Here is a 23,949-nt window from a genome sequence, read left to right as displayed (position 1 = left end):
TGCCACCTGTGGGTGACCTTGGACAAGCTCATGACCCTCTTTGGCACTCAGTCCCCCAGTCTGGAAAATGAGGCGTTGCTGTCTAGGTGACTGTGAGGGTCCCTACAGCAACACCACCTCTGTCTTCCGGAGCGCAGTGCGTAGGGTCCTTAAGTGCCCGTACTTCAGGAGCGGAAGGGGATCGCTGAGCAAAGTGGCCAGGAGCCTCCAGACCCAGGACAGACCCTGTCCCACCCACCTCTTCCCGGTCCGGAGGAACCCTGCCGACCTGCCCCTGGGGGCTAGAAAATCCCGGAGCGGATTCTCGGAATGGGTTCTGGGAGGAGCGCTCCTGGAGGGAGGAGGAAAACCCGGGCAGGATTCGCGGTAGGAGCGGGGCCCCGCAGCCCCCAGCCCCCGGCCCTGCCCCGCGCGGCCCGCCGACCGAAGGGGGTTTGAAGACCCGCTGGGCCGCGGAGAAGGGGCCAGGAGGGGCCACGTGGGCCGTCCGGGGCCCCGGGGCGGGGTGGGGGCACGCGGCCTCCGCACTGGGGCGCGGGTCACGTGTGAGGAGGGGCGAAAGTCTCGCAAAGCGGGGCGGCGTGCCGCGAGTTGGGAGTTCTCGGCGCGCCGCGGGCGGCGGGAGCTCGGGCTCCCGGGCGAGCCGGGGACGCGGCGGAGGCGCGGGCCTGGGTCCGAGACAGCGGGGGCCGCACCGAGAGTGGGAGGGAGAGAGAGACAGAGAAGGACAGACGGAGACCGGGAGGAGGACAGAGACGCGCAGAGGAGAGAGCCAGGGCAGAGGCGGAGGGAGGCAGGGGAGACACTGGGAGGGCGGCAGGCAGAAGACAAGAGACCCCGCAGGGAGAGACGGAGAGACCCGCACGGGGACAGAGGAGACAGGCAGAGGGACAGGGGGACGGAGACCCGGGGGTGGAGGGCAGCCGGGGTGGGAGGCAGCGGATCGCGGTCCGGCCGGCCGCGGGGTTCTCGGGGCCGGGGCCGGAGGCGAGCGCCGCGGGGCAGGGAGCGGAGCGCAGGGCGCGGGGACAGCGCGGAGTGACAGCGCGAGAAAAGCGGGGGGCGGCGGAGGGCGGGCGGCTGCGGCGGGGGCGGGGGGCGCGAGCGCGGGCGGTCGAGAGCCATGGGCCCCCGGACCCCAGCGCTCTGAGCCGGGGCCCGGCCCGACGATGCTGACGCCCAGGCGGCGCCGGGGGCGCGGCGCGGGGCAGCGCTGAAAGTTGGGCAGCCCGCGGGGAGCGGCGCGGGACGGCCCCGAGGCGCGGAGACCCGGAGACCGACGGACAGACCCATCGGCAGCCGGGGAGGGTGGGCGGCGCCGGCCCGCCGAGTTCGCGGGGAGGGGGTCCCGGGAGTCCCCTCTCCCCGCCCGGGACGCCGCCCGCCCGACCGCGCCGTGGGATGTAGAGCCCGCTCGCCGCCTCCTGGACCTTCGTCGGACCCTCCGCCCCGCGGTAAGCCGGGCCCGCGCCCACCGCTGGCGCTGTCCATCTGTCTGTCCGGCCGCGTGCGTGTCTGTGTGTCCCGTCGAGGGCGGGGGGCGATGGGAGCCGTCGGCCCCGCCCGCTCCGCGCCTTATCCCGCGGGTCTCCGCCGCCGGGCGCGCGTTCCGCGCGGTCCAGAGACTCCCTGGGAGCTGGCGAGCTCTGTCTCTCCGTCCGTCGGTCCGTCGGGAGCGTGAAGGTCTCGGTTGTGGCCGGAAAGGCAGAGACGGGTGGGTAGAAGAGGCCTTGACCTCCTGCCCCGGCCGCGACCTTTCCCTGCCTCCACCCACCCCCAGTTGTCAGCCGGTTCTGAGGAGCTTCAAGGCAGGTGACTCGTGGCAAAGGGTGTGGGGGGGTCCCCTTTCCACTTCCCCAGCTGCAACCTGTTTGCAAATGGCCCTCTGATCTGTCGGAAAACATCCCACCTCTCCTGCTTTGAGCGCCTACTTTGGGCCAGGTGACCCCAGGGTGGGTGGACAGGGAATCACCCAGGAGGGGGTTCACATGTCAGAGCTAGAGACGGAGGCTGTGGAGAGAGGCAAAGACTGCTCTTCTGTCCCTACAGGAGAGCCCCAAGGAAAGAGAGGTCTGAATGAGCCCCTGAGCAGGGAAACTTGCCTGCCTCCCCGTGGTGTCAACATCCCACTTCGGCGTCCAGTGCTTACAATCTAAGAGGGGGAGAGAATGCGGGGAGATGGCAGGTGGGAGTGTGGCGGAGGGACTAAAGGCAGGGCAGGCTGGTGAAGTTGGCAAGCCGGGGCCTCGAGACCAGTTGGGTGCTGAGCAGCAGGTTGAGGGAACGGGGAGCTGAGGGATGGAGGTCCCAGGGCCACGTGTGCAAGACCCAGAGTGGAGTCAGACCCGTGTGTGTGTGTGTGTGTGTGTGTGTGTGAGAGAGAGAGAGAGAGAGAGAGAGAGAGAGAAATGCCTGTTCTGCTTCTCCCCACATACAGTCCTGTGACCTCCCAGGCTTCCAGAGTTTGGGGAGCTATGGGCAGGACTTTTGGGGGCCTGAGAGCCGCAGTGTGGCCCTGCCTTGGCCTGGGATGAGAGGAACAGGAGACAGAAGAGGGTGGTGGGATAAGGTCTGGGTTGCAACTTGGCAGGAGCAAAGGCTGTTGGCCATTGAGCTGACCCATATCCAAGTTGGAGTCTGGAGGGCTGAGCCTAGAACGTTCGACCGTTCTCCACAGGGAGGAGGGCTCTTTCTGGGGTTTTCCACACTGGGAAGTGGGCTTCACATACCCTACATTCAGGCTTCTGGAACTCATCTCCCTAGCTGGGGGACCAGCACCTTGAGCAAGTCCCTCTCCTCCCTGACCCTCCATTTCCATATCTATGGAATGAGGACACAGCTCTTTGCCCCACTGACCTCCAAGAGCTCAAATGAGCTGAGGGCTGTTCACGGGCTGGGGAAAGTGCTGGGCAGATGGCAGTAAGGACTAATTTTTACCTTTGGGAAGGTAGACAGCTAATGGGGAGAGAGGATAGCCTCAAATAGAGGATTGACCAAGAAGGGGAGTGTCCAGAAATTAGAGGAGGATTTGGGCCTTGGGAGCTATTCCTCGGGAACCTATGGTTACCCTTGAAAAGGAAGCTCCTCTCCCGGATGAAAAAAAAAAAAAAGCCTCTGGGGTGACTGGGAACGGAAGGAGCTGGCCTTGAGTATCTGCTGGATGACCTTGGGCAGCTGGTTTGACCCCTCTGGGCCTCAGTGTCTTCAACTGGAGAATGGGGATGTTGGTACTGACTTCACTGGTTTGCCAGGTGATTTACAGACCTTTACAGGTCTCTGAAAGCAGCTTGCAAAAGCCTGGAGCATAGTAGGTTCTTAGACATTTGCAGAACCCAAAATGAAGTAGCTCCGGGAAATGCTGTGGAAAGATTTCTTAGCTTAGGGTAAGAGGGAAGGGAAGGAGGAACAGTGTAGGCTTACAGGGCGGGTTGGTTCTTAATGTGGATCTGGGGGAGGCGGGGGTGAGTGCTGAGGGGGGTGTGAGGAGGAGGGGGCCCCTCTGCGGGGACCACTGAGTCACGAGGACATGTAAGCGACATGACAGCCAGCAACACGGTAACCAGGAGACTAGTGGCGGTGGGAAACGGAGCTGGAGCGGTGTGTTGGGGGGCGGGCAGGACTGGCAGTCCTAGGGCTAGAGGGTCCAGGGAGGAGCCAGGCTGGTCTTTCAGAGTGAAGAGGGGACCCCGAGGTCAGGTGGGTTGGGGTGGACAGGGGGCCAGGGTGGAAGGAGAGGTGGTGAGTCCGGGGTCTGCCGGGCAGGGGGCTTCTCCCGCACCTCCCCAGGCTCCTCGCTCCTCTCCTCCACATCTCCACTTTTCATGCCTCTCCCCCCTAGGATGCCAAATTTGGCTCACGCAATCTGTCGTCTCTCTTCTGAGATTGGCACCGGGACCAAAGCCGAGCGGCTTACATGCATTACATCACTGCCGCTCCCCCTGCACGAGGAGAGGGAGGGACGGAGGGCCGGTGGGGGGCAAGCGGCCAACCCTCAACTTTCATTCCCATCTTCCTGCTCACTCTTGCCGCCTCAGTCCCAGGTGGTGGGGGCTTCCAGGAGCAGCCAAGCAGGGCCTTGAGGCAGGAGAGGGCTCCAATCTTGGAAAGATCCCAGGGCCAGGGCTGGGAGGTCAGACCACATTGCTGTCCCCCCGGGCATAGGTGGCACCTGGGAGGCAGGGAGCCTAAGTTCAGGATGATCTGTCGTTTCCTCACTGGGTGACCTTGGGCAGGTCCCCCCCCACCCCATGCCCTGTACAGTGTCTAGATCTGTGTGGAGAACAGTTGGCCACTTGAGATCCTGGTGAGTCTCCTGGAAAAGACGCCCTTGATCCCTGCTGCTCTCCTGGGCACAGAGGAGGAGTCCGGAATTTTGAATGGTTCTCTGTGACTTTCAGCAAGTAACTCTACCTCCTTATGCTTCCATCTCCTCACCTGTCAAATGGGGACGAGAGAACCCTCAAAGGCATGAGATGGGGAAGAGATAGTGGACGTGAAGGTGAGAGACAGGGGAAGAGATGGGGTCTCTGGCCCTGAACCCCCAGACCCTCAGGGGCCTGGTGGCTCCCTGCATGCTGGGGGGGGGGCGGGGGTGTAAGGGGGCGGGGACAGTAGCCCAATAGGGACAGAAGGCTTGGAGTTTAACTCACTAGTCGGATGTGCTCATTTTACAAAAGTGGAAACTGAGGCCCAAAGAGAGATGTAGACCCCCACCCAAAGTCACAGTAGTGGTTTGGGGGTAGAGGGAGTAGAGCTGGGGCCCGAACCCGGGGCCCTGGTTCCCTGCCCTCCTTGGAAGTAGGTGGGCAAGCTGGCAGATACACACCCTGTGGACCAGGGCAGGACCTAGGAGCTTGGAGGGCCCAGTTCTGACTTTGGCCTCCTCTGTTCTCCCTTATTCCTCCCTGGCTCCCCTCATCTCCACCATCCCTGAGCATTAATCCCATCTGTTTGGTAAACTTGAGGAGCTCCCTTTTGGGCTCATTTTAAAGCGAGTCCCAAGCAGTCCCAGGCAGGGACAGGCTAGATTTGGGGTTAAGGTAGAAGATTATGGCCCCTTCTAGAAGATTTCCAGAGCTGGAGGTAGAGGGACAGGCTAGATTTGGGGTTAAGCTAGAAGATTATGGCCCTTTCTAGAAGATTCCCAGAGCTGGAGGTAGAGAAAGACAGGGAGCCTCTGTGGATGTCTTGTGAGATAGTGAGCTCCTCATTCCCAGAGCTATTTAAGTAGAACCAGATAAGCACCTGCCAATAATTCTGTCCCGGTGAGTCGTGCTTTATGGGTGAAGGTGCATGACATCTCCACCTCCAAAATCCCAGGAGTCTTTCATATCCCAGGAGAGGCTGGGGGGGGCAGCACCAGTCACTTACCCGCTTTCCAACAAGGGAACTCACATCCTTATGCCAGGCATTGGGGTAGGAGCTTTTTGCAAAGGCTTTCCCTTGTAATCCTCCCAACAGCCCCGCAATGTCCAATATGGGATATGGTGTCCCTGTGTTACAGATGGGGGAGCCATGGCTCAGAGAGTCTGTGATTTGCCCAAGGTCACACAGCAGGGAAGTGAGTGGATAAGTCTGGATTTGCATCTGGCCAGCCTAATGGTGGGGGTGGGGGTGGGGGCTGTCCCTAGGACTTCCTTGAGAAAAGAATGGAAAAAGTCCCTCCCCTGGGCTGGGGTTTGGCAGGAGGTAATGTGTTGCCCCCACAGCACGACGCCCCCTCAATGATCCCCGGGGTGGGGGGGCTCCGTTCTGAAGACGGATACAGACCAGCACCCAAGTAAGAACTCACTTTCAAGGGGAAGACTAAAGCAGAGGGACAAAGAGGGACCTGTTCAAAGGTGCCCAGAGAGTCAGATTTGGGCCGGGGGGGCTGGGGGTCTGTTCCCTGCCCTGGTGGGTCAGGAGGGTCCTTTGGGCCCACGACTGCTTTGTGGTCTGGCAGAGGGCTGAGAGTGCTGGCTGCAGGCAGGGGACTCGGCCTCGGGAATGCAGAGAAGGGCGCAGGAAGAGAAATCAGCAGGGACAGCTGGTCCACCTCTGTCCTCCCTGGTCCTGGTCCTGCCCCAGAGCCACCCACAGATGTCAGTGTCGTCTGCCCTGTGAGGTCACAGGGAACCTGTGGGTGGGACCTGCCTGGCAGGAGAGGAGGAGCTTGGCGCCTGCAGCCTGGGGTGTGGCTCAGATGCGACCTTAGGTCCAGTCCCCACCCTCTCGGAGCTTGCTGTGCTGTGCTGGCCCGAGTGAGGGACAATCTGGACCGGGTGATCTGTTTCCTCCGCGTAGCTGCCGGAGCGCGGCCATCTCAAAGTGCTTCTCCCATCCCCACAAGGACCCGGGGCCCCAAGGCAAGGGGCAGGCAGGAATCCTGGAGGTTGGCATAACCTTTAAGCCTCCGGGGCGACTCAGCCCTCCTTGGGGTGTGGGGGGGAATCTCGGCGCAGCCCTTCTTCTCCTTTTCATCTTTATTTTTCTCCTGCTCCCTCTTCCCTTTGCTACGTGGGCTGATCGCTGCTCAAACTTTTAATTCAGATGGTAATTGAAATAATAATACGGGCTGAGGCCCCTCTGCTTGTGACGCCGCAGCTGGTGCAGCTCAGCTATGAATAGACCTTGAGTCACACACGCGCGCTCCTGCCGGCGCGCACACACACGGGGCTCGTGGGGTGGTGGGTGGGGTGCAGCGTGGGGGGCAGGGTGGGCTCGCGCTCCAGCTGGTTCTGGGTCTCAGCCCCCCACTCCCCCTGCTCTCAAAGGCCTGGGACCCTCCTGCGCCTGCCACCCACTCTCTGATTCCTTGGGTGAAGCCGGGCGCCTGGGGACCTCCGCGGTCCTCTCTGTTTACAGAAGGGGACACTGAGGCCCAGCAAGGGGGAGTGGCTGGTGGGACACAAATAGAAAGTGGCTGGTTTGAGCTGGTGGGTTTTGCTTGATTCTAAGACCACTGTTCTGTTTCAGGACACGCAGGTAGGCAAATGGGGGAGGGGAGTGCTGGGATGAGGCACTGCCCCCGCCCTTTGCCCCCCCCCACCTCAGTCCTCCAGCACACATGCTCACACACTCTCTTGCCCTCTGGCACACAGTCACACAGCTCTCTCACCCTGCAAGGGCCATCACTCCCACTTTTCATTTGGGGAAACTGAGGCTCGGTTAGAAGCCCGAGTTTGCCCAAGGTCCAGCAGGTAGAGACAGCCCTATACCACTGTCCTGCTGGAATGCTCCCAGTTCCAGCCATTCTGGGACCATCCATTCGGCTTGGGGAAGGAGGAAACATGCATCTCTTCCAGCCTGGGGATCCCCTGAATCTCCCTGCGCCAGTTTCCCCATTCCTCCCTGTGACCCCCCAGCCAGTGATTGACTAACTTTCGTGCCGGCAGCTGGAGTACCCAGTCTCAGTGGGCCGGTGGGGGGCAAAGTGTCCTTGGGGGGCATTGGCAGGTCAAGGAGAGAGGCTACCAAGACAGGTGGTCCTTGGTGTTTGGACCCCAGCTGGAGTGGTGTAGGAAGAAGGTGTGGTCATGGTCATGGCCCTATCAGCTGGGAGCTTTGGGCTAGGCCTGCTCAGGTGGGCCCAGCAGGGTCTCTGGAAGGGCAGAGGGGAGATGGGACTGGACATGGGGAGTGCAAGTTGAGCAGAGGCACCGCTGGGCCTGGAAAGATGGGGAAACTCTCCCCAGTGTTTCCTGGTGACCCCATCTGCTCCTGTAACTGCTTTTTCTCCCAGACTCTGCTGGGACATGGAGCAACTGAGCCCAGAGACCCACAGTGAAACACCTAAGGTCACACAGCAACGGTGCCAGAGCTGGGGCTGGACTGACCCAGGGCTGCTCCTGACTCCTCTGCCTTCCATCCCTGGGACTGCCAGCACCTGCCCCCTCTCTCAGACACTCCCTATCTTGGGGCAGGGGGCGGTTAGAGGAGGGAGGAAAGAGCCAGTTCTCTTCAAGCCCCTCTCTGGGAAACCCCCAGACTGGAGGGAGAAAAGGGGCAACAGACAGCCCCCTCCCTGGGTCACAGCTGGGGCAGCTGAACAAGGAAGTCAGGCAGGCCTGGGATTGAATCCCAGCTCCACCCCCCTTTACGCCTCATGACCTTGACTGGGTCACTATACCCCTGGGAACCTCTCCAATGGGATGTGCTTGGCTTTTCCCTTTTATTGCCCTGTCTGCTGTCAGAGTGTGCCCCAGCTCTACCTGGGCTGCAAGATGGGAGGGGACCTGAGCTGGGCCAGGGAGGAGGGCGTACATGACTGAGGGACTAATCCCATTTTACTGATGGGGAGACTGAGGCCTTGAGGAGGGAGTTTGCCCAGCGATTTGGTGGCAGAATTGGCACCAGCTTTTACCGTCTGGCCTCTGAGACTCCCTCCTCCACACCAGCGAAGTCTCTCCCCTACCCGCCCCTACAGCTCCTCTCCCAATCTCAGCCTCTACCCCAAACTCTCACTGTAGGCCTGAGAAGTCCAAGCCCTCTGCCCTGTGACAGTAAAGGGGTCACTCAGCCCAGGGGACAGCTGCAGGGGCCAGTGATTGGGAAACTCCATGGGATGCTCTAGGGGAGGCGACAGGCACAGAGCGGCAGGTGGCATGGTCATGGGCAACAAGGTGGGAGAGGGCAGAGGGGGCCCAGTCACTCTGACACAAGGGTATCAGAGCCCCCAACACCCCTCTTGGTAGGAAGCTCACCATCTCCTGGGGCATCCCACTATGTCTGGAAGGTTCTACTAATGGATACCTATTGGTTCTACTAATGTAGAACATTAGTAGATGGTTCTACTAATTGGCTTTTGCTCTCAGGGAAACAGCCCATTCCCTCCTGGAGGGGCAGCTAGCTTCCCCCTGCTCCCCAAAGGCTTCTCTCCTCTGGCCTCCATAGTCCCAGCTGAGCCCTGTGGAGGGGAAACAGCTCTGGGTTCAAGTCCATCTCTACCCCTGAGAGGCTGTGTGGCCTTTGCCAGCAGTTTTACCTCTCTGAGCCTCCATCCCCTGACCTATGGGGTGGGCTTGTGCCCCTACATCTGTGGGTTGCTGGGAAGATCCATGAGCTTTGAGTGTAACACAGCCCATCGGTGACAGGAGCCGCTGTGTGGCCCGACCAGTCAGGGGCGACTCCTGCTGATTGCCAGGTTCCAGCCCCTGCGCACTCCGGCCACCCCCTTCAGATGCTGCCTCTCTAGTTGTCCTGGGTGTCAGCGCCCGAACTCTCTGCCGAACCCTCCAAACCTGCTTGGGTGCGGGCAGGGCTGGCTGAGCCCCAGCACCAGGCTGTGCAGCTGCAAATCCTCAGGCCACCTGACCTTGGAAAGAGCCTCTCTGGCTGGGTTTCAGAGCCATCCCCCAGACACTGGGCAACAGGGAGGAGAAGAAGCCAGGTGGGGCAGAGGGCGGGCATGGCCTCATGCTGGAGCTGGCTCGGGTCCCTGGGCTGACAGGCCAGGAGAGAGGAGAACGGACGGACAGCCAGTCATGGGAGGGAGTTCTAGATATTAGCTGCCTGAATAGCATGGCAGAGCCTCACTCCCCACACTCTAGTGGGCTGCCTGAGGAGGGAATGAGCTCCCTGTCATGGGAGGTGTGCAAGCAGCTGCTGAATGACATCTGTTAGGGGGACGGCGGCAGGTTCTAACACAGGGCCAGAGAAAGGGAGCAGACCCAGGACCCAGAGTCCTTATTGTCTGCGCCACAGTATGGAGGTCCCGTGACCCTAAGGGTCTAACACTGTGCCAAGCATTCCATCATGACCTCCAACAGCTCTCCCAACAGCTGTGCCCTCCAAAAGCCCATGGTCCTAGCATGGGCAGTTGCAGCTTCAAGACCGGCCCTAGAGGCTTGTGCCCCCCCCACGCCCCGCCCCAGCCCCAGGGGACACCGGAAAAGAAAATAGACAAACCCTAGATCCCTGTCTCAGCCAGCTCAGGGCTCCTGAGCACCGGACAGGCCAGTGTTCTTCAGGGTATGAGCAGGTCCTGATCCATCAGCGGCTGTGAAATGAACTCAGTGAGCTCACTACTTATTTTTTTAATAAAATAAAAAAGAAAATGTGAAATCCTTGGTATGTAATGAGGGCATTATTTTGCAATGCTCTCGTTACCGTTTTAAAAATATATACGTTGTATAATGAGTAACGATGTACAATGTGTTTGTTTTTAATCTGGGTCTTGGTCAGAAAGTTTCAAAGCTCCCGCCCTGTCTAGAAATCCTGGAGTCCGCGCTCACAGAGGCTGAGGTGTGCAGATCCCCCTTTTCCTAGGATGCTAGAATATAAGTACCCAGAATTCCAAGAATGCCACTCTCCTGTCCTCAGATCTCCCTTCCCTGGCCCAGCAGCCCACTTTGCTTGGGGCTGTCAAGCCCCTTGGTCAGCCACCCCACCCCATGGCCTGGGGCCCACTCTCTGCCCAGCCCACATCAGCCCAGTCGGGGGCCCAGGCCTGCTTCCTCTTTGCGTTTCCCCCTCTCCCCACATTTTCCTGGGGACCTCGCTCTAAACCCTCTGGCCTTGGGAACCCCTCACCTTCTGTCCTCACATGTTAACACACGGAGCTCAGCCAAGCAGGCTTGTGTCTTGTCTTACTCCCTTCTCTCCCCCCAGCACACGGTAGGTGCTCAGTATGGTCCTTCATTCCACGGGGAGGTACAGAGCTTCCCCTGGGGAAGGCGCCACGCTGTGCTGCGGACACAATAGGCAGGGGGACAGAGGCCACTCCAGCTAAGCACAGGTGTAGGGGGGTGAATGAATAATGGAGTCTGAGAGTCTCTGGCCTTGGGAACCAGAGGGACAGATGGCCAGGACAGTAAGCACACTGCACTCCTCCTGGCGTAGCCGGCTCCCCACAGGGAGAGTCACTCCGGCCTGGGGCTGAGCAGGGGCTGAGTGTTCTTACCCCCGTCCCTGGGCCTTCAGAGACCCGTCTGCCTGCCTTTGCCTCCCCCTCCTCCCCATCCAGTCCTTGGAGCTTCTCTTATGGGCCTAGAGTCCTGGGTGTGAATCAGGGACCCCCTGCTACCCCCCCCACCCGCGGGACCCCTTCGGAGAGAAGCTGGAGAAGCCGGGGCCCTGTGGGAGGCGGAGGCAAAGGCCCCAGGCCTCTGCTGTCAGGCACTCGCTCCAGTGCCACCGAGGCTCTCCTTCTGGCCTCCACTCAGAGACCACCTCCGCGGCGGGGAAGTTCTCCCTGACTACGACGACAAAAATAGCGCCTCCCTGATCACACGCTGTCATAGCCCCTGCTTAGGTCCCCCAAGGGAATGATGACAACGGAAATGATCATGTTTCTTTGTCGGTCATCGGGTGTTTGATCAGTGCCCACTACGTGCCGGGCGCCAGGGTTGTGGGGTAAAGCAGAGGTGCGAGATCCCTGCACTTAACGGTAATTGTACGTGAAATGGGTTTGGCTCGGAGAAATGCCGCAGACACAGAGCGCCCGGGGGCCTCCTGGAGGAGGCAGCCTCTGACTCAGACCTGAACAGTAGCAAGGTGTGAGCAGTGGCATCTGGGAGGGTTTCAACCAGAAGGAACAGCCGGTGTAAAGACCAGAGAGAGGAATAAATTTGCTGTGTTCAAGGCACAAGAGGAAAGGCCCGAGAGTGGCGGAGGGGTGGGGTGGGGTGGGGTGGGGAACGGGCCAGGGCCGGGTGGTAGGAAGTCCCAAGAGCTCTAAGTGGAGGGGCCACGGGGGTCTTCAGCCCGTGTGGACATGGGACTGCAGGGGGAGAGGTGGCGGGGGCGGCTGGGGGAAGAGTTGTGTGGTTGTGGCGTGGCCTGGAGCAGGGGGAGCCTGCGGGCTGGGTGGACAGAGTGTGGGGCCGACGTCCAGGCCCCAGCCCCCCAGTTCACCTTCTTGGGGAAGCTCCTGAACCCTGGCGAGGATGAAAGTGACAGCAGCCACCGCCGGGGTGAGGATCAAAGTTGTGACCGGGCTTGGCTCACAGTGGACACTCAGCGTTAGTCGTTCTACCATTATTATGGTGATTGGCCGGGGAGAGGATAGGAGGTGACCCTCACTCAGCCCCTTCAAGAAGGGCTCCTGCACTTTATGGTGTATAAACTCTTACCGTCCACCCCCGTGGTTCGTCTTCACAGCATGCCTACGAAGTGGGCGTTATTCCTCACCATCTTATGGATGTGACTCAGAGAAGTCAAGGCATTTTCCCGTGGCCACACAGCACCGAAGTAAAGCGTTCTCAGGCTTCCTGGGATCACAGGCCCTTCTGAGGACCTTATGAATGCTCTAAGCCTTTTCAGAAAAATACACATATGTACTCACTAATTTTAAAGCCTTCTATGTGTCTTTTTTTTCTGTAGGTAATACATTCATACGGCTCTAAAATTAAAAAGACACAAACAGGAATACAGTGAGAATTCTTCCTCCCACCCATCCCCAGCCACCTGCTTCCCCTCCCCGGAGGCAGCAAGTGTCACCAGCTTCCTGGGGCTCCATCCACAGACAAGCCCAGACAAGCAAATATGTGTGTCTATAAATTTCATTCTCTCCTTTTTTTCCACAAATGGTAGATACTATACTCAATGTTCATCACTGTTGCCTTTTTTCTCTTTCTTTTTTTTTTTTTTTTTTTTTTTTTGCTAAAAGACACATCTTGAAGACCCACATGGCTCCTTCCAGGGCTCCCTCCTCTTTTTCACCGGCTGTGGGGTGTGCCATTCTCCAATGACATCGGGCTGCCTCCGGGCCAGGCTGGGCAGACAAGGGGCCTGGCTCCCCTCCCGCGTGACTGTCTGCGGGCTAGAGTCCCAGGAGAGCACCCAAGTGTCGCAGGCAGTCCCATGGCTCTCTGAAGCCACCCAGGGCCATGCCGGGTGAGGCGGGAAGTCAGCCTGGGGTTTGGCTCAGACTCACCTTCCCCACTCCTCTGGTCTTCCCATATCTCTTGTGAGGCCCATCGGAGAATCCAGGGAACCCTGCGCCGGTGTGGGTAACAGGTGTCAGCCCCCATGCCCTGCCCCCCACCATGGCTCTGGGAGACCCTCTCCCCCACTGTCAGCCCTGGCTCCTGTGGGCTTGTTTGCTGAGGGAGCGAGGTTGGGGTGGTGGTCTCCATGCCCGACCCCTTCCCCAGCTGGGGCACATGTCCTGGACATGGGCTATCCCGAGGCCACTTCTGCTCCTGTCCCTGGCCCACTGCAGCGACCATCCCGAACCCCTTGCCTTCTTTGGCGCCTGTGTCCTCACTTCGTCCTTGGTGGCTGGGGACGGACAGCATCTGAGTGGAAAAGGGCTGTGGGGCCGCCGGCCTCACATGGTCTGGGCTGGTCGGGGCTCACCAGGCAGCTCTGCTAGAACCCCTCTTCTCCTGGCTTTCGGGGCCCTGCTGTCCGGGCGCTGCTGTGCCTGGTCCCGGGCCGTGTGCCAGGGATGCCCAGCGGTTTGGGGGCCCTCTGCTCTTCTCCCCAGCATTCCTGCCCCAGGCAGCTGCAGCCGCTTGCACAACTTCCCACACGGCCACAGGTGGTCAGCATCAGCCGTCTCCATCCCAACCTCGGGGTGCAACGACCTGCGGCTTCTCCACCTGCACATCCTGCGGCCACCACACATGGAGAAACCATCACTCCTTAAATTGGGTCCTTCTTCAGCGTCCCGTTGGCGCCTGTTCCCAGCACCCTTCTTCCCAGCCACCTGTGCAACCCACCTCTGTACCCTACAGGCCACCGTCTGGGCCTTGTGTGCACGGACCCCACGCGGGGCCCCAGCACCTCTACCCCCGTGGGTGCCTCAGGCCCAGACGGTGGAGGCCTCTGAGGCCAGAGCAGGGTGGGGGATCCACGGGAGCCACACGAGGATGGTTGGGTATATATTTTTTCTTTTTTTAAGTAGACTCTCTACTCAACATGGGGCCCAGTGCGGGGCTTGAACTCATACCCCTGAGATCAAAACCTTTTTTTTTTTTTTTAAGATTTTATTTATTTGACAGAGGGAGATCACATGCAGGCAGAGAGAGAGGAAGGGAAGCAGACTCCCTGCTGAGCAGAGAGCCTGATGCGGGGCTCGATCCCAGGACCCTGGGATCATGACCTGAGCCAAAGGCAGAGGCTTTAACCCACTGAGCCAGCCAGGCGCCCCTCTGAGATCAAGACTTGAGCTGATGTAAAGAATCAGACACTTCACCAACTGAGGCCCCTGGGCACCCTGAGGAGGTTTTATTTCTTAAGCCTGGTGGAGGATACACAAGGGTTTATTGTATTATACTTTATTCCTATTTGTCTTAAAAAATTTCATATGAAAATTGGAAAACTCTAACCAGGCAAAACCCCAGTGTCTGCCCGCCTGTGTCCTGTGGCTGTGAGGGTGACATTCGTAACCCCTCCCACCCCCTACCTCTGGCGCCTCGTCCTGGGCAAGTTTGCTCTCCCTCCTCTTGCTCACCTCACTCCCACCAAGTGGACTTGCTGCAGATTCTTGACACGCCAACCCCCTTCTGGAATGTTCTACACCCCACCTTTCACACAGACACACAATTTTCCTCCCCGACTTGACTCCCAGTCACTACTTAGGCCTTAATTCCCATGTCACTTTCTCAAAGAGGCCTTAGGGGATCCCTAACAAACCAGAGCCCCTAGTCCTCTCTGCCACAATCGCAGCACGTTTCCTTCAAGCAGCTTACCACCATTTCTGACCACCCAGCTGTGCAGATGCTAGAATGTGCGCAGCGTCTCTCCCTGGCTGACCCATAAGCTGGGCGAGTCCACGCCTGGGTCTGACCCAAAGCAAGGGTGTGATTAAGTAGCTATTGACGGAGTAACTTTGGAGGAAGAATGCGCCCAGCAGACCAGACCCCAAGAAGCCACAGTGAGGCCTTGGGGGGTGGGGCACAGGGGGTTGAATCCTACCACCAAGGAGAGCTGAGATTGTTCTGGAAAATAGGAGCCTCCAGGGATCTGCTCTCACCTTCCAATCCCTGTATAGGAGAAGGGCACAGGTGTTTGGGGACAGTCCCTTTGGTGGGACTGTCAGGCCAATCGAGGTGGCTCCTGTGGGGCTGGTAAGCTGTCTGTGGGGGCAGGAACCAGGCACTGGCTGGGCAAGAAGGGGCACGGCTGCAGGTTGAACCAGTGACCCTTGGGTCCTGCGGCCACGAGCTCCTGCCACTTGGCTGTGACCAGAAGGCCTCTCTGGACATTCCTGGGAACTTACTTTCTGAGCCTGTTCACCTGCTGGCTTAGTGGCTGGGCGGGAAAGTTGGGGGTTGGGGTGTGGAGCTGGAAGAATGAGTCAGTTCACCCCACAGTGCTCAGAGCTCCCCTGGGAGCCCAGAGTCTCCTGTGTGTCTGGCCCTGCAATCAGGTCCCAGGTCCTGGCCCTAATTGGCCCTATGACCCAGCTTCTCCTCTCCCAGAAGGACTGACTTACAGAGCCCAGCACATAGTAGGTCTTCATAAACGTTTCCTAAGTGGAAGAAACGTGCGACATGGCCGTGTGTCCTTGGGCCAGGGGAGTCAGGCATCTAATGAACGTTCTCTGGCCTCAGCCGCCTGTGTCCAAATCCTGGCTCCACCCCTAATGGGCTGTGTGACCTTGGACAAGTTGCTGGACCTCTCTCTGCCTTCGTTTTCTTCCTTCTAAAGTAGGGATCATAATGGTAACTTCCTCTGAGGTCACGGTGAGCAGGGCAGGAATTGATCAGCGTAAAGCACTCAGACGAGGACCGCCACAGAGGAAGTGCACGCTCAGGGCTCCGCGTGGGGTTTGCAATGTCACTCCGGCGGCCAGGGCACGGAATGTGTGAGGGAGGAGCGGCGCTCGTGAGCACCCACTCTGGCCCGCACCCCTGTGGCCCCTGGCAATCCTCATCTGACCCTCACGACGGCCGAGGGAGGTAGGCATGACCGCGTTCCTTCGTGAGTGAAGACACTCGGGGCTCGCAGAGGTCAAGGGGATCTGCCGGAGGGGGAGGGACTGCTCCCACTTCCAGCCCAGCCCCCACCCCGGGAGAAGGTGGCCACTGTCCTTGTGCGGCTGCTCCCTGGGCTGCTGCGGGAAAACAACCAGGGCAGGGCCATGTGATGGGTGCAGGGCGCTGTGGTTCAGATTCAGGGGGAGGAGGACAAGGGAAGGACTGGTCAGACCCGGGGGTGACTCGTGCCACTTAGCAACCACGTACGCTATGCTGGGCACGTGACGTGTACCGTCCCGTTTATTCCTCGTTACAGTTGTATGAGGTAAGGGCTATTGTTAGCCTCACCTAGAGAGAGATGATGAGTGTGGGGACCAGAGAGCCTCGGTAATTGGCCCAAGGTCACACAGGCAGAAAGTGGTACAGAGTCCACTTTGGACTTGGGTCAAAGCCAGGGCAGGGGGAAGGTATGGGCTCTTGAGACTCATGAAGACGAGGTAGTCAGACCTCCTGGAGTCTGAGGAGCAGGACAGGGGCCCTCAGAGGGCTGTGGGGAGGGGACTCGCTGCCCCAATTTCCCCCGCGGCTAGATCCATCTCTGGCTCCCTTTTACTCGTTGAGGAGCACAGCTTAGCTGCCAGGCCTCGAGCCCTTTTCCACCCCCATGCAAAGCCCTGTGTGTCCGAGCTGAGTGAACCCTCACCCAAACCAGGCTGCTTGGGCCTAAAAGGCCTCAGTCAGAGCTGGAGGACAGGCAGGCCCTGGGCTCCTCAGGAGGCTGGGAAAGGGGACAACGGTGTGAATTCCTTCCATGTCCCCCAGGGAAATCTTCCCACCTTCTAGAACCTGATCTGGGTGCACTGAGTTAGCCCCTCACCCCGCCTCACTGTGCCTCACCTCTATGGCCCTGGGCCCGCTCCCTCTCTTAGAAGAAGAGTCAGCCTCCCCGTCAAAGCCCGAGAGGCGTTCAGGAATGAATGGGGCTGATGGGACTCAGGAACACCCACCAGCTCCCCCGCCTTATTTCAGACTCTGTGCCAGGCGCCGTGTTTCATTCCATCTTCCCACTCTCCTGCCAGGGAGCAAACATGGTCTCCCATTTTGCAGATGGAGCACCTGGCTGGAGCAGTTAGTGAAGCCAGGACCTGACGTGGGGATTCCCGCCTCCAGTCCCCAGTCCCGTGTCACCGTCACCATCATCATCGTCATCACCGTCATCACCACCACCAGCATCTGCACATTCCATGCATTCCATCTGCAAAGCCCTGTGGAGCCCCCAGCCCGAGTTTCTATTCCTGGTGGTTATCACACTTGACTCAATGGCGGTCTGGGGAAGTAGGTACTAGTGCCATCGTGTCCACTTTGCAGATGAGGAAACTGAGGTCCAAAGAGGACACGCTAGGACATGACAGAGCTGAGACTGAGGGCCAGGTCTTGCCACCTGAACACAAGGGCTTATCTTAGCCAGCATGTTCTTCTCCTACAGCGGACAAGGAGCCGAGTGGAGCAGACAGGCAGGGAGAGCCAAGGGGCCCAGAGGAGGCAGGGCTGCAGCTGGCGGGGCAGTCAGGGAAGATTAGAAACCAGAGCGGCTGGGGTTGGGGTGGGTGGGGGTTGCGGAGAGACCGGAGGGATCCGTATTGAGCGGGGCATTGTGGGAGGCGAAGGAAGCCCAAAGCCGGAGACTGGGGGCCAGGGTGAGCCAGGGAGCGGGAGCAGGAGCCAGCCAGACCGGAGTGGGAATCCCAGCTTTGCCACTTCTGCTGGGCCACCTCCATCCTCATTCCTACTCCCCCCACCCCCGGCCTGTGATTTTTCAGCTGGGGAGAGAAATAATAACCCTGCTTGTTGCTGCAGTTGGTGCTTAATAAATACTTGTTAAGTAAACAGAGGCTTGCAGTGACGCTTTGGGGAGATAGACCAGGCAGGGAGCTGACACTTCCAGAAGGTTCCTTCCCTGAGAGCAGCCTCCGAGAAGAGAAGGGCGATAGGTTCAGCTGGGTCCCAGGGCTGAGCAGTATGACCTTGAGCAAGTCACTTCACCTCCCCTATTGTCCCATCTAGTAACAAAGACAAGCATTAAGGCCCTGAAGGCTGGCTAAGTGTCCCCTTCCTCCTGCCTGGCTGGCCCAGACTCAGTAAGTGTGCTGCCTTTTGGGCTGGGGGCCAGGGTGACATGCCCCTGAGCCACCAGCGATTCTCCGGGGCATGGTGTGGGTGCACACGGGGAGATGTGTCCTCACAGTCGGCCGGGGTTGCCGGAGTCCCCCTGGGGCTGCTGTCACTTTATCAGCTTTCCTTTGGCAAAGGGAGTTGTGGGCAAGGAGGGGGCATTCGGTTTCACAAAATCAGAGGAAAACCTCATGACAGGTGTGGGGTCTTTATCTTGCCTGCTCTGGACCCGTGGCAGGCAGGGCGTCCAGCCCTCCCCTGGAAGGAGTAGGCTCGCAATGGTGACAACGAGTTGACATCCCTGCCGGTCACCTTTACCATCTCCCTCGGGCTGGAAGGTCCTTGGCTAGCCACTGCCTCCCTGTGCCACCACCCTGCTCTTGGCCTCAGTTTCTCTAGTTGTCTAGTGAGGTCTGGACTAGGGGCTTCAGATCTGAGACATTGACAGCACCGTAAAATTAAAAGAAAAGAAAAAATTTTGGTAAATGGCCCAGCACCTCCCTCCTTCACTTTGCCAAGAAAGGACGTTGAGTGCAGCTGGCATCTCCCATCCCTATCCTTTCCCCAAGATGACCATGAAAGGAGTCGCGGGATACACTCAGGATCAAGGGTAGTGACCGGCCGAGGAAGCTGGCCCGGAAGGGGAAGGACTTGTCCAAGGTCACACCGTGAGGCAATGAGGGGGGCCCGGCCACCCGGAGCCTCCACCGTGGGAAATGGGCTGAAACCGAGTTCTCCCAGGTGTGTTCATTTTCTGGCACACTTGTTGGAAGAGAACGAAGACCAGCTCGTTGCCTTCCAGAAAAGTACGGTTTCACTGTAGACACGATCCTGGGGACATGGTCTTCCCACGAGAACACCTGTATCCAGGGCGATCCCCGGTGGTCAATGCGTCTTGCCCTTCTGGGACCAACTGTGCCCCTTCTCTTGGGCACTTTGCCCTTGGGCCTTCGCCAGGAAGCCCCTTGTGACAAACAAGGGACAAAAAACCTGGCCGTCTCCCAGGGCTGTCACATGAAAGCATGATGCCAAGCTTCGTACTTTTCAGGTTTCAGTCGGGCGCAGTGTGGGTCAGCTCACGGCCTGCCAGGTGAGCCTGTCGTTCCTGCAGCAGGAGTCAGCGGGGACAGGAGCGCTCGCTAACTTGAACGGGTCCCTGCAGGCAGGGAGAGGCGGCACACAGGCTCCTCTGTGGCGGAGGGCGATGGGTCTGTGGGGCAGCTTTCCCGTTGGCCCCAGAGCGGACACTTCTGAGCACGACTGGGCATGGCGGAGCAGACCTGTGGGCCCGGGGCCTGGAATGTCACAGGGGCTTGATTGAGAACACTGCTGTGACCAGGAGAGGAGATGCAGGGGTGCAGGGCCAGCTGTGCCCCCACTGGGCTGAGATGTGAGGCTTGTTGGGATGGGCAGGGGCTGGGAGTGAGGGCTGAAGCCTGAGTGAACCTGGAGCCTGGGGCCAGACTGATCCTGCCACTCCGCCCAGGACCCGGGGAAAGTGGATAGTGTTGGTGAGCGAGGCCAGCAGCCTAGAACATGTGGGGACCATCTCCCTTGCCCTCAGTCCTGGGCCCTCCTAGAGAGTGGGAGCCCCATAAAGAGCCTTCTGCTGCAACAAACTCTACCCCCACCCCTCCGGGGAGGAGGCTTCTCTTTCCAGGAGCACCTTTCCCTCCCAGGAGCCCTGGAGCGGGAATGAGGAGCCCCCGCTCGCTCGCTCGGGCTCGTCCCCTCTGCCTCACCCTGGGACCCTGAGCAAATCCATCCCAGGTCTGCACTTCCTGGCCTCAGCTATAAAAGAAGGGTCTCGAAGTAAGCGCTTTCTGGTTCCTTCTTTGGTGCTACTGGAGTCATTCAGGACAGCGGGACAGAGCAGAGAGGGAGATGTTTAGTGAAGGAAGACCTCCTTCTAGAAAACTAGAAGGTGCCCCTGGTCCCCACTTTCTTCAGGGCTCCCACCTGGAGCCCAGGCTGTTAGGCCTCTGGGGGAGGTGGCAGACAGGGTCTGGTGCTCCCAGCCAAAGTTATGGCCTCCTAAGGGTCAGCACTGCCCACCCACATTGTCTGTTAGATCTTCAGACCCGTGGGTCTCACTGGTCCTATTTTCCAGATGAAGAAACTGAGGCTCACAGCCGCCAAGTGACTTGCCCCCATGTCATGCGGTGGATGAAGGACTTCAGCACAGGGCTGCGGGCCCCGGGTAGCAAAGGCAGGGAAGGGAGAAGACCCAGAGGAGGGGGTGATGGCGGGGCATGCGGGGGGGTGGCAGGGCTGACTCTCCCCAGGCCTGGCGGAGGGAGGGAGTTTCTCCCGGGAAGAGGCACAGGCAGGCACCAGGCTGTTGATCTCTAAATTTCAGCGTTGGCGCGGACCCGTTGCTGCGGCAACCGAGTTGTCCTGAGCGGGGAAGTGTATAAACATTGCCACAGATGCACAATTAGATCAGGAAGAAGAATAGAACAGAAAATAGAAACTTCCAGCCTTATATAATTCTGGGCCAAAACGTTACCGGGAGCCCAGGCCCAGGCCCAGCCCTGCCAGTGGCTGGGGCCCCGGGCAGCACCCTCTCTCCCTCTCTCTCCCTGCGCCCCGTGGAGGGGAGGGGTGGAGGGAGGGTCTGCCCTCCATGGGCCCAGCTGGTGCTCCTGCCACCCCTAAGGGGTGAGGGCCGCCTCCACCGAAACACAGCTGAGGAGTCTGACAGGCAAAGCCTGCCTCTCGCCAGCTTCCTCCTGCTCTGGAGAGGCGGGAAGGAGGGCAGGAGGGTGGCTGTCTCTAACCGAGCACCCACTGTCTCCTTGGGTCCTGTGAGGCAGGCTTTTGATCCCCATTTTACAGGTGAGGGGAGATGAGTTTTCCGAGGTGTCTCCACGAGGCAGTGGGTGTGTCTGCCTCTGCCTCCGGACCCATGAGCCCTTAGGTGTTGACAGCACCTGCGGGCTAAGTAAGGTTAGACACACCTGAGCTTGGATTTACTCACTAGCTGTGTGACCTTGGGCCAGTCGCTTCCCCTCTCTGAGCCCTGCTCCCTCACTGGTGACATGGGAATTGCAATGCCTACCTGGGAGCCAAAGCTTGGGGCTCCCCCTTCCTCCGTCTTGGCCACGACCATTGCTGTCTTCACCCACTTCTGTTCCCAGCAGGTCTGGGGACGGGACGGGAACTGACTTGGGGCCACGGGTCCCAGCACAGCCTAGTGGGACTTCCTGTCATGAGGCAGATGTTCTCTGTCAACTCCGTCTGGTCACGGCAGCCGTTAGCCACAGGTGGCTACTGAGCCCTTGAAATGTGGGGAACTGAAGTTAAAATTGTATTTCATCTTGAGTCAATGTACAGAGCCACAGGTGGCCATTGGCTGCTCTACGGGTCAGCCCGGGAGGATGTCCTGCCCCAGAGAGGGCCAAGCAGGCAGGGGCTGAGCCCAGGAGGTGACCAGGGGCTGGAGCGTTCACGGCTCCCTCAGCTCAGGGTAGGGGGCCCGATGGTGGAGCCAAGAAGAAAGCTCCCCAGATGGGGCAGGGGGGCCGGAAAGGTTGGAGGGAGCAGCACGAGGGCCGTCCTGGTGGCCTCATCTTCTGGTGCTTGGAGGCGCTGGCTCAGGCCCCCACACTCCCTCCCTGTCCTCAGAAGCACCTTACCCGCCACCTTCTGCCCGCAGGGGCTCCAGAGGGTCCTGGGTCCCAGGCCAGGCTCCTCCCCTTCTGAGCATCTCCAGGTGGGGTGGGAGTGGGGTTCCCCGGGCGCCAGCATCTCACCTGTCGGGCTTCTCCTCTCCCCAGGCCCTGCGTCTTCCCAGGTGATCACGCCGGCTTCAGGACATGCACGGGCACAGCCGCAACGGGCAGGCCCACGTGCCCCGGCGGAAACGCCGCAACCGCTTCGTCAAGAAGAACGGCCAATGCAACGTCTACTTCGCCAACCTGAGCAACAAGTCGCAGCGCTACATGGCGGACATCTTCACCACCTGCGTGGACACGCGCTGGCGCTACATGCTCATGATCTTCTCCGCGGCCTTCCTCGTCTCCTGGCTCTTCTTCGGCCTCCTCTTCTGGTGTATCGCCTTCTTCCACGGCGACCTGGAGGCCGGCCCGGCGGCGGCGGCGGCTGCGGCGGCGGCCACGGCGACGGCGGCGGCGGGAGGGGGTGCCCCGGCGGCCCCAACGGCCCCCAAGCCCTGCATCATGCACGTGAACGGCTTCCTGGGTGCCTTCCTGTTCTCGGTGGAGACGCAGACGACCATCGGCTACGGGTTCCGCTGCGTGACGGAGGAGTGCCCGCTGGCGGTCATCGCCGTGGTGGTGCAGTCCATCGTGGGCTGCGTCATCGACTCCTTCATGATTGGCACCATCATGGCCAAGATGGCTCGGCCCAAGAAGAGGGCGCAGACGCTGCTGTTCAGCCACCACGCGGTCATCTCGGTGCGCGACGGCAAGCTCTGCCTCATGTGGCGCGTGGGCAACCTGCGTAAGAGCCACATCGTGGAGGCGCACGTGCGGGCCCAGCTCATCAAGCCCTACATGACCCAGGAGGGCGAGTACCTGCCGCTGGACCAGCGGGACCTCAACGTGGGCTACGACATCGGCCTGGACCGCATCTTCCTGGTGTCGCCCATCATCATCGTGCACGAGATCGACGAGGACAGCCCGCTCTACGGCATGGGCAAGGAGGAGCTGGAGTCGGAGGACTTTGAGATCGTGGTCATCCTCGAGGGCATGGTGGAGGCCACCGCCATGACCACCCAGGCCCGCAGCTCCTACCTGGCCAGCGAGATCCTGTGGGGCCACCGCTTCGAGCCCGTGGTCTTTGAGGAGAAGAGCCACTACAAGGTGGACTACTCGCGCTTCCACAAGACCTACGAGGTGGCCGGCACGCCCTGCTGCTCGGCCCGGGAGCTGCAGGAGAGCAAGATCACCGTGCTGCCCGCCCCGCCGCCCCCGCCCAGTGCCTTCTGCTACGAGAACGAGCTGGCCCTCATGAGCCAGGAGGAAGAGGAGATGGAGGAGGAGGCGGCGGCCGCTGCTGCCGTGGCCGCGGGCCTGGGCCTGGAGGCGGGCTCCAAGGAGGAGGCGGGCATCATCCGAATGCTGGAGTTCGGCAGCCACCTGGATCTGGAGCGCATCCAAGCCACCCTCCCACTGGACAACATCTCCTACCGCAGGGAGTCCGCCATCTGACCTCCGGGCCCCGCCCTCATCACTTCCCACAAGAGCCTCTGCCGGGGGTGGGATGCCAGGACACCCCCTCCACACTCAGGACAGAGCCCTGGCTCCACGGGCCTGCGGCAGGGAGCTGGGGGCTTCAGAGACTGGGGAACCCCTTCTCAGTGACTCCAGAGCCCAGGCCTGGGAAGGGCCCAGGATACCCCCTGACCTGTCAGCCTACCCACTGGCCTCTCGGGGACCCCAGACCCACCACCTTTTTCCCACTGACACTTCAAGGATGTGCCCCCTTTACTCTCAGAACCTTGGGGAAGGGGCTGGACTGCTGGGGGGGTGGGCATCGTGGGGTTCTGGGGTGGGCAGGGGTTAGTGTGGGGGGAGGGTGGGTGGGGGACGTTTCTTTTGCATGACTGTGACCTGTTGCTCTCGACTTTCTTTTGTAAATATCTATAAATGGAGAGATGGAGGCACCAAATCTGCCTTCTGCCTTCGTACCTGCAGGACAAGGAGGTGCAGTCCCTCTCTGTGAACCGCCCCCACTCCCGGGCCCAGCGAGCCTAGCCCCTTCCCCCCGCCCAGCAGGCTGGTCCCCAAAGCCAGCCATCTTGGCCCCTGGATGTTGGGTTTGGGTGCAGAGGTGGGTCCCCGAGGGGCAGGATGAGGACCATCCCTCCCTGTGGTCCCTCCAGATCCCCGGGGTCCAGCCCAGATTGACAATGGAGTTTGTAACTATATATTTTTAATAAAGTATATGGTCCATTAGGGGTAGG

General features: G+C 60.0%; 1 protein-coding gene across 2 annotated transcripts; it reads left to right on the top strand.

Moving 5' to 3' along the window:
- The first annotated feature begins 570 nt into the window (after positions 1-570).
- Positions 571-23,546, top strand: KCNJ4 (potassium inwardly rectifying channel subfamily J member 4). 2 transcript variants are annotated; one of them, XM_032836716.1, is made up of 3 exons: positions 3,736-4,303; positions 4,398-4,498; positions 21,800-23,546. In XM_032836716.1, the coding sequence occupies exon 3, from the start codon at positions 21,839-21,841 to the stop codon at positions 23,192-23,194; it is 1,356 nt and encodes a 451-aa protein (XP_032692607.1). In that variant the 5' UTR covers positions 3,736-4,303; positions 4,398-4,498; positions 21,800-21,838; the 3' UTR covers positions 23,195-23,546. The 2 variants fall into 2 exon arrangements, with proteins under 2 accessions (XP_032692606.1, XP_032692607.1); XM_032836715.1 differs by lacking the exons at positions 3,736-4,303; positions 4,398-4,498 and adding an exon at positions 571-1,454.
- The last annotated feature ends 403 nt before the right edge of the window (positions 23,547-23,949 follow it).

The sequence above is a fragment of the Lontra canadensis genome, unplaced genomic scaffold (genome assembly GCF_010015895.1).
Source record: "Lontra canadensis isolate GAN:19392208 unplaced genomic scaffold, GSC_riverotter_1.0 scaffold93, whole genome shotgun sequence".
Lineage (NCBI taxonomy): Eukaryota > Metazoa > Chordata > Mammalia > Carnivora > Mustelidae > Lontra > Lontra canadensis.
Note: the sequence above shows the minus strand (reverse complement) of the source record. Positions and strands in the feature narration are given on the sequence as shown.